General features: G+C 33.5%; 1 protein-coding gene across 1 annotated transcript; it reads left to right on the top strand.

The window, feature by feature from the left end:
- LOC145574710 (O-fucosyltransferase 37-like) lies at positions 1–2,166 on the top strand. Its single transcript, XM_081632560.1, has 5 exons — positions 1–293; positions 796–964; positions 1,067–1,440; positions 1,578–1,836; positions 1,933–2,166. Exons 1-5 carry the CDS (start codon positions 1–3, stop codon positions 2,164–2,166), a joined length of 1,329 nt encoding a protein of 442 aa, XP_081488686.1.
- The last annotated feature ends 7,051 nt before the right edge of the window (positions 2,167–9,217 follow it).

The raw sequence follows: 9,217 nt of genomic DNA, 5'->3' as shown, positions 1-9,217 counted from the left end.
ATGGTCCCTCTTCCTGCTCATGGGGTTTCGTCGAATTCAAGTATCGAAGAGAATCAGTTTTGGAAGCAGCCTGATGGTGAAGGATATAAGCCTTGCTTGGATTTCGGCCTCGGGTATCGGAGAGAATCGCCTGTAATTGCTAGTGAGAAGAGGAGGTTTTTGGTGGTGGTTGCTTCTGGTGGGTTGAATCAACAAAGGAATCAGATTGTTGATGCTGTTGTTATTGCTCGGATTCTTAAAGCTGCTCTTGCTGTCCCTTTTTTGAAGGTTAATTTCATTTGGGGCGATGAAAGGTACCACTATTTTGGATTTATTTACTTCATTTTTGTGGGTGATTTAAGAATTGTTTCTTGATTTGGGAGTTTATGCTTTGAAATTATGAAATGGGTTTGTGTGAAATTCTCAAATTCGATTAAAAATGTCCCAAAATTTTGAGTATTGTGGGGTTTTCAATGAAATGTACCGTTATTTTAGATCAAATTACTTCTCTTTTCTTTTGGGTGATTTAAGAATTGTTTCTTGATTAGGATGTTTATGTTTTGAGATTATGAAATGGGTTTGTGAAAGTCTCAAATTCGATTAAAAAAATGTCCCAAACTTTTGTGTATTTTGGGGGTTTTAAAGAAATGTAGTTACCTTAAGTTTGGTATTACTATTGACTATTGTTTATTTGTTTACATGTAATTTTGGCTGGATTGCTGATTTTTTTTAGTTGAAAAACTGTCATATGAAGTCCAAATTTTCATTTAAATTCTTAATTTTAATTTTCCCTGGATATATTTTTCTTTATTGCAGTGAATTTTCAGACATTTTTGATGTAGAACACTTCAAGAAGACATTACAAGCTGATGTGCGCGTTGTATCTACACTCCCCTTCAGACACTTGGTCACAAGGCAGTCAGTTGAGACCCAAATACCATTTGATGTATCCCCACTTTGGATTCGTACTCGCTTTTTGAAACAGGTTTATCCGAAAAACCATGAAAGCTCTTAAGATTTCTAATCATTTTCAGGCTTAGAAAACAGAAAATGACCACATATACTTGGATATGTCTTTGCCTTGCAGCTAAATGAAGAGGGTATACTAGTTCTAAAAGGGTTGGATTCTAAACTCTCCAAGAACCTACCCTCGGATCTTCAAAAGTTGCGGTGCAAGGTTGCGTTCCATGCCTTGCGCTTTGCAGCTCCAATTAGGGAGCTAGGCAATAGATTAGCTAGACGAATGTGGATCGAAGGCCCTTACATTGCCATCCATCTCAGGCTAGAGAAGGATGTTTGGGTTAGAACTGGCTGTCAAACTGGACTTGGCGCTGATTATGATGCACAAATCAGTGAAGAGAGGAGCATGAGGCCTGAGTACCTTACTGGAAGACTGAACATGAGCTATCCTCAACGTCGCCTTGCTGGCCTGTGCCCCTTAAGGGCCTTTGAAGTAGCCAGGTATATAAAGCATAATACATGGTATATTTCAATTTATGTTGGGATTCTAGATTGTAGAGTTTATTGTACTCATAATAAAGCTAGACTTAATGATACTTGTACTGATTGTTGTCCTGTCTGGCGCGGTGCTGAGGCAGGCTTCTGAAGGGGCTAGGGGCGCCGAAAGATGCAAGAGTGTATGTAGCTGGAGGTAAGCCATATGGTGGTTCAGAGGCTCTAAAACCACTAATTCAAGAGTTTCCAAATGTGGTAACCAAAGAGAGTTTAGCTAGGGAGGGGGAGCTGTTGCCATTCGCCAACAGATCTTCAGCTTTAGCAGCAATAGACTACACTGTATCCCTCAGCAGCGACGTCTTCTTGCCATCCCACGGGGGTAACATGGGCCGAGCAATGCAGGTAAAAATCAGAACCTGTTAAACCTTTTTATCTGTTGTAACATAATGAGACAGACGTGTATGAGGCTGACTTTAAGCTATTGTAACATGTATGAAGGGTCACAGGGCCTACTCAGGCCACCGGAAATATATAAAGCCAAACAAAAGAATGATGCTTCCATTCTTTGAGACCTATCAGTCGATGTCAGATGCTGAATTTGGGGCTATCATAAAGAAATTGCATGAAAAGTCTGAAGGGCAGCCAGAGTCTAGGACCGGCAAAAGGGACAGAGACGTGATCGCTTATCCTGTGCCTGAATGTATGTGTAAACACCATCCTGCCTCTTCATAACCAGGAGAAACACAGTAGCTCATCTCTGAGCCTAGCAAAATAGTGTAATATCCAGTTTTGATATAACTTTGTCTAGTTCTTTAGCTAATTGTAGAATAAGGTAAAGGATAATAACATATAGCATGATGTAAAGAGCCTGAGATACATGCTTTGGGCTGTGGTATAGTTTGCTGATGTGATTTGTAGTGGGCGTTTACATATCAGGTCCAAAAAATTGTATATATATCTGGCACAAAAACTTGCATTTATCAGGCCCAAAAGCTTTTACATATACAAGTATATTTGTTTTTGCAATTGAAGAAATTTGTTTAGTTTCTAGTTTCTGCCAACAAATGTAAGGACATAAACCAAATTTGACAGCATTATACTGTTTGATTATAAACTCCTACATACAACTGCACTACTTGAATTCCCTCCTCTCTCTCTCTCTCTCTCTCTCTCTCTCTCTCTCTCTCTCTCTCTCTCTCTCTCTCTCTCTCTCTCTCTCTCTCTCTCTCTCTTATTTTATACGGAGTATACCGATATATTTGTCAATGTGTAACTTTGACTAATGATATTTTTAATCATCAAGGATCATAAATTATAGAAAATATTATATAAAGTGTCATACATTGAAAGAATTTTAACAAGTACCCCTTATTAAACTTTATGGATAAAAGAATAATATACTCGTAGATTAAAATGGTACATGTAAATAGTGCAAAAGTTATAAAAAAAATATATATATAATTAAAAAAAAAAACGGGGGTACAATGTAACTAGAAAACCTTCCATTGTGGTGCACTGGTGCTGTGAATTATGATGACCAAAAAGTTCGCATATTCACTTGAAATTTTCTCACTAAAATGCTTATGCTCCTTAAGTGCAACTAATCTTAGGTTCCTGTCAAATAAATAAATAAATAAAATAATAGTTGCAATTTTGAAGCCTAGTAAGGACAAGTAGGTTAAGATAATAAAAATATTTATAACCAAGTTGTGTCAATATACATAGGACTTCATTCGTTTTTTATTAGTTGCATCACTTTTTAATTCATATAAGGAAGTTTCAATTTAGATGCATCACTTTTCCTTTTAACTAGTTAATTATCTCTATCAATCTTATCACAAGGGCCCTCTTTGTTTTTCCTATCCATCTCTCTCCTCTAAAAATTGCCTAGAATTCCGCAATTTAAAAATTGATGGATCTAATAAAATACTGAAAGAGTATTAATGAAAAAGAGGTGGTTTAGTGGTTAAATTTTTAAGGATTGGTGTATGAGGTCATGGGATCTTCCATTCGTTGACTCAGCTAGAAGTAGTACTATTTATGAAATCATGTTCTAACTTCATAATTTTTTAAATAATTGCTCAAATTGCAACCTCAAATTATTGGTTGTTGGGATTTTGCAAAGGTATTTGATATGATGAAAGTCAATATAAATTAAATTTTCTAAAGGTTTTTGTCAAATTACGTAATGACTTCCTTAATCCATCCCCCGCCATAATGAAAATCCTAGCCCTGCCACTGGCCCGTTGGGTTTTATGATCTCCGCAAGGCTCTAGAGTGTTTCAAATGCTTGGGAGGGTTTTTCTTGGTTACCTCTACGGTTTCTCCTTTGGGAGGGTTTTCCTAACCTCTATTGCTAGGTTTTTTTTTGTTTTTATTTTATTTTATGTTTTTAAGAGATTTTCTTTCTCTCTTCTTCCTTTTCTCTACATTTCTACCATCTCTTTTTCTCTTTGTCTTAATTGTAAATTTTTGTAGGGGCTTCCACTTGTGCTCTATCAATAAATAGATCTCATCCTTGAGATGATGATTTTTCTCTCTTGTGTTTATTTTCACTCTCTATTTGTATGGCAAGAATTGAAGAATTAGGGTTTTATAATTTCTATAGGAATCCAGAGGGTCATATGAGTATTTTCACTCAAACGAATACACGTCAGTAGATTTCAAGCCGAATTAGAACTAACTTACAGATTCTATTAATTTAGATGAAGATTTTTATTAAGGCGGCTGTTGTTTGAATCCGTGATGTATTTAGTTTTATTAAGGTGTTAATGTACTTGTGCTGGAACTCTTGATTTCTAAGGAATTATATGTAAATTTCATTTGGGTATATCAAATAATGCATCTTGGTAGAGTATTCGATCTAGCATATATGGTAGATTCTAGAGTAATCCTTGTTCATATACTTGTAGGAATTTAATTAGGATGTATGTATGTGTTGTAAACTTGTAAAGTAGGTAGAAGGTTAACGCAAATTTTAAGGTGGACAATGGTGCACCTTCCTCTACATGGTCCAGGTATAAAGCGACATCGTTTTATACACCTTTTTCTGTTTCTCACTTTCTTTTTCAATCTGATCGAAGTACGAATCTGATGATCAACGAATTTGAATCGGCACCGATACAAACAAGCAAATTGCTCATAAATCTCAGCGCAAAGATTTGAAGATTGATTTTTGGAGTATGTGATTCATATATTGGTGGAAATTCTCCCATCTTTTTAGATCTATAAATTTATTTAACAATCAATTAGTTATATAGAAGATGAGAGAGAATTATGAAGGACGGAGAAATTGAAGGACAATGAATAGAGAAAAATGGAGGAGAGAGAGAATTGCTAGTTTCTTTTCTTTTCACCCTTCAGGGAAATGTACATTTTTTGTTGACTTTTTAATCTTAATAGATGAGAGTAGATTTTGGATATAAAATATGATCAGGCACTATATGCAGTTTGTTATACTATTTATTTAGCTTTCAATATTTAAATCTGAACATAAAGCTATTACGAAATGCACACGAGTAAAATATATACAACAGGTAGTTTTAGAGTGAATGTTGTTCAATTTAATTTGAACATTGTATCATGTATGTAGTTGTAAAATGAACCATGTACAATTGGTATATAGGTTTGTACATCAACCAATTTAATTTTTCTTGCCTAATAGTTTAATTTATATAGTAACACAATAAGTCTAATAATTGATTGTTGCAAAATATAATATTTTTTTAATGAACATAAATTTAATTTTATCATGTATTAGTAAAACCATTCTAGTAGGTAGCAACACGTTTTACATGTGCTTGGTTCATAGATGATAGAATTTTCACAATATATTTCGGGTTGTGTAGGATGGAAAAAAAACCACATTTCAATTTTTTTTATCTTTTGGTTGGTAAGAAGAAAGTACCTACTATTCTGGATCTCTCATAGAATCACAGGTTCTCCCAACCTGAGTTAACGAGCTAAACACTTTAGAAGTGAAGGGGAAAACTGTTAAAGCATAAAGGTTTTGATGATGAGGAACTTAAACTAAAGCAAACTCAACTAATAAAGGCTTTCAAGTGTTTGATTAGTTTAGGTGAAGTTGATCTTGGTGATGGAAGAAGTAGCTGGAACTAAGAAGACATGAAGAGATCTTTATTGAAAGAGTTAAACAAATCAGAAGAAGAGTTCTCTAACAAGAACTAAGTTCTCTAACAAGAACTGAGTTCCTTAGGAACTTGAAGACAGCAAGCTTAAGATCTTTGGTGGAACTTAATAAGCTTGGAGCCCAAGTAATCTACCTGTACAAAAGCGCGGCGCATCAATTATATTTTGTTAAGGTTTTTATCTTCTAGATTATTGTTAATATGTTAAATAGGTTAATGCACGAAACTTATTAGAAGCGTGACAAATTTGCTTGGTAAATAAAATAATATGGAAAATATATAAAAGATAGATTTTAGGAAAAGATTTTCTAAATAGTTTATTTCTTTAAATCGGTTTGTTAAAAAGATAATGTTTTTTAATAAATATCTTTTTACCTTATTTTCCGAAAAAGATTTTATTCGACTTGATTTCCATAAAACCGTGTTTAAGGATAAGTTAAGTTAACTTATTTATCTTTTAGAAAACCTACTTTCTATACGAATAATACTTGTATAAATAGTAGAGAGCAAAATGGTTTGAGGTTTTTGTGAGTTTATGCGTGGAGAAAATACAGTGCTATAATTAAGTAAGTTTACCAAGCTTCTAATTTGTCATATTAGTTTCGGATTTCGTGCATTGCTTACCTATCATACTAGGTGTCATACATTTGTATTGGTTGGGTTATTTGGGTGAGTTTATAGTTTGCTTTACATACGGTTTGTGTAAGCTTCTAGGTGAAGCTGTGGTTTTGTACTTAGGTGGTACAAGTATTTTGTACTTTGGCAGTACATGTAGTACTTTGGTAGTACGAGTGGATCTAAGTGTGGTGCTTAGATTGGGTAGGATAGGGTCCTATCAAGTAGCAAGTCCAGTGAGGAACTTGTGAAATAAAGGTCCGTGTCTAATAGGTTGTAACTTGATGTTTGCCCTATTATAGTGAGTTTGTGTGTTTGAAATCCCTAAGGTAGGGTCGAGGTTTTACTTCCAGTTGGGCCCTGGAAGGTTTCCTCGTAAAATCTGTGTGTTCTTGCAAGTTCCTATATGCATTGTTTTATTATTCCGCAAAAGTAGTAAATAGGAACTCGATACAATTCACCCCCCTCTTGTAGTAATCGTCTCAACTAACAAAAACTAAGGGCCGGAAATCCCCACCCTAAAGTGTTACTAATGGGGTTTGATTCCACCATCTCTTAGTTGTGGAATACAAACATTGTCATTAGACCAAGGTTAGCTTGGTATATTTCAATATTTAAACATTGTAAGTAGACATTATATCTTCTACATACCTACTTTCATAAGTGGTAGTTGTTCAAATAAAAAAAATCTAATGCATACACAGTCATCAATTCAAGTAGTTATATATATATATATATATATATATATATATATATATATATATATTAGTCATTTGATTTTGAACATAAGAGTTTACTTTTATGAACACAATATATTTTTGATTAAAAAATACGTATATAATGCTTTGGCTGCTGAACAGTGTACCAATTCTTATACATCCTCCATTTTTTTTAGTTGCTACACTTTTAATTTCACGGTTTCATAAACAGTTTTTTAAGAGGAGAGAGATAGAGAGAAAAATAAGTTGGACCCATATGGGTAGAGGAGAGATAAAGAGAAAAGAGTGTCAAAAATGGAAAGTGCATGCAATTAAAAAGAAACGGAGAAAGTATTTATGTAAAAATTCTAACTTAAATATAAACATTTTGTTGTTTGAATGAACATGAAATGTTAAAACTGATAGACAATGAAAATGAACATTTTGTTCATGGTATATGAACAAGTAATTAATTGCTTGAAAATGAACAAGCAACTATGACTAAGTTGATATTAATGTAAATTGATATTAAAATGAAATATTCAACACACATAAGGATTTAAAGGTGTCAATTTAGATAATCAATAATTGCATGCTTCCTTTTGTTGTGAGCTTATGTTGTTACAAACTTGATGAATTTAATGTGTCCTACTCTAACACAAAGCTTGTCTACATGATCATTCGAAAAATCATCATTATCATCATTTAGATCAGGCAACACTATTAACATCCATGAACTCCTCAACATCATCTCTTTTCTTTCTTTTTTTTTCTCCTTGATTTCAACTTTCTAAACTTCTTTTGGTTTTTTTTTAATCTCCTCCTTTTTTTTTCTTCTGAACTTCTTTCGGTTTCTTCTGATCTTCATTTTTTTTTTTCTCTTTTCTGTTTCTTTCTGTTTATCCTTCTTTGTTTTTTTTTTTCTAGAACTACTCTTGGTTTCTTCTGAACTTTCTCTCGTGTATTCTAAGCCTCCTTAGTTTTTCTAGTTTTGGACCTTCTGTTTAAATATGAACTTCTTCGTGAGAGCTTTGACTTCTTTTTATTCTTTTTGTTGAAGCAATTTGCTCACTCAACTTGTTTTTTATTGCAACATGTTTTCTTCTTGGTTTTGTAGTGTGTTCAGCAGGTTTCGGAGTTTGTTCAGAAAATGTTGAGGCCTTTTCAGTATGTTGTTGGGGCTGTTCAAAAGACTAGGGGGTTGTTCAGAGGTAAGTGATGGTTGTTTAGAGGTTAGTGGGGGTCGGTCTGAAGTATCTGAGGGCCGGGCTTTTCAGTAATTTATAGGGGCTTTTCAAAGGTGGCGTTGTTCAAAATTTTGTGGGTGTTGTTCAAAAGTGTGAGGGGTTTGTTCAGGTGATTTTGAGGGCTTTTTACTAGTTTTTTTTAGGCTTTTCAGAGGTTAGTTAGAGCTGCTTAGAAGTTTGTGGGTGTTGTTCAGAAGTATGGGATGTTTATTCAGATATTTTTGAGGGCTTTTTAGGGGAGGGGTGGGTTGGGGCTGCACAAAAGTTTGTGAGTGTTATTCAAAAGTTTGGGGGGTTTGTTCAGGTGTTTGTTGGTGCTTCTCAGAAGTTTGGAGAGATTGTTTAGAAGATAGGGATGGTTGTACAGAAAATTGTTGGTGTTAGTCAGAAGTTTGGGGAGACTGTTCAGAAGATAAGAGAGGTTGTTCAGAAAACAAGGGAGGTTGTTCAGAACTTTGTGGGCTATTATAAACAAATGAATAACAAAAAATCAACCATAAAGAATATTTGAACAAACATCATACAAAATATGGATAAAAAGCACACAATATATTAATAAAAAGCACACAAAATCATATGAACATAAAATACACAATATATGAACAAAAATGAGCATAAAGAAAAATAAAATAACAATAAAGAATTTAATAAACAAAATTGCTCCAACATTTGAACATAAAGCACAAAATATAAGAACACAAAACATTTATAATATGAACATAAAGCACACAATATATGAACGCATAAAATATTTGTTAATTGGAGTTTTTGAAATTTCTTTATTTGATTATTCGATCTACTATCTTTTCACTCACAATTGGACGTACTCGTTTTAGATACATCACACAATTTTTTCATTTGCTGGCTTATTTTTTTGAACAATTGAGAAATTGGATTATTCATATAATTTAGGGTTATTTAGTATTCAATTTCAAAACCAACAATGTAATGATAAAATAGAGTTTTGAACAATAATTTGCTTACATATGGTCAACTTCAGCAGTTGGAGAAGAGACTTTAGATTTTCTTAAAATAAAAAAAAATAAAAAAACCTAAACAAAAATAGAATTAAGTT

Source organism: Chenopodium album, chromosome 2 (genome assembly GCF_948465745.1).
Source record: "Chenopodium album chromosome 2, dcCheAlbu1.1, whole genome shotgun sequence".
Lineage (NCBI taxonomy): Eukaryota > Viridiplantae > Streptophyta > Magnoliopsida > Caryophyllales > Amaranthaceae > Chenopodium > Chenopodium album.
The sequence above is the reverse complement of the archived record's forward strand: the minus strand, read 5'-3'. Positions and strand labels throughout refer to the sequence as shown.

Coding starts and splice junctions, on each gene's coding strand:
- LOC145574710 (XM_081632560.1), top strand. CDS start 1: ATGGTCCCTCTTCCTGCTCATGGGGTTTCGTCGAATTCAAGTATCGAA. Junction 1,441..1,577: donor AGGGCCTTTGAAGTAGCCAG/GTATATAAAGCA, acceptor GTGCTGAGGCAG/GCTTCTGAAGGGGCTAGGGG. Junction 1,837..1,932: donor ACATGGGCCGAGCAATGCAG/GTAAAAATCAGA, acceptor ACATGTATGAAG/GGTCACAGGGCCTACTCAGG.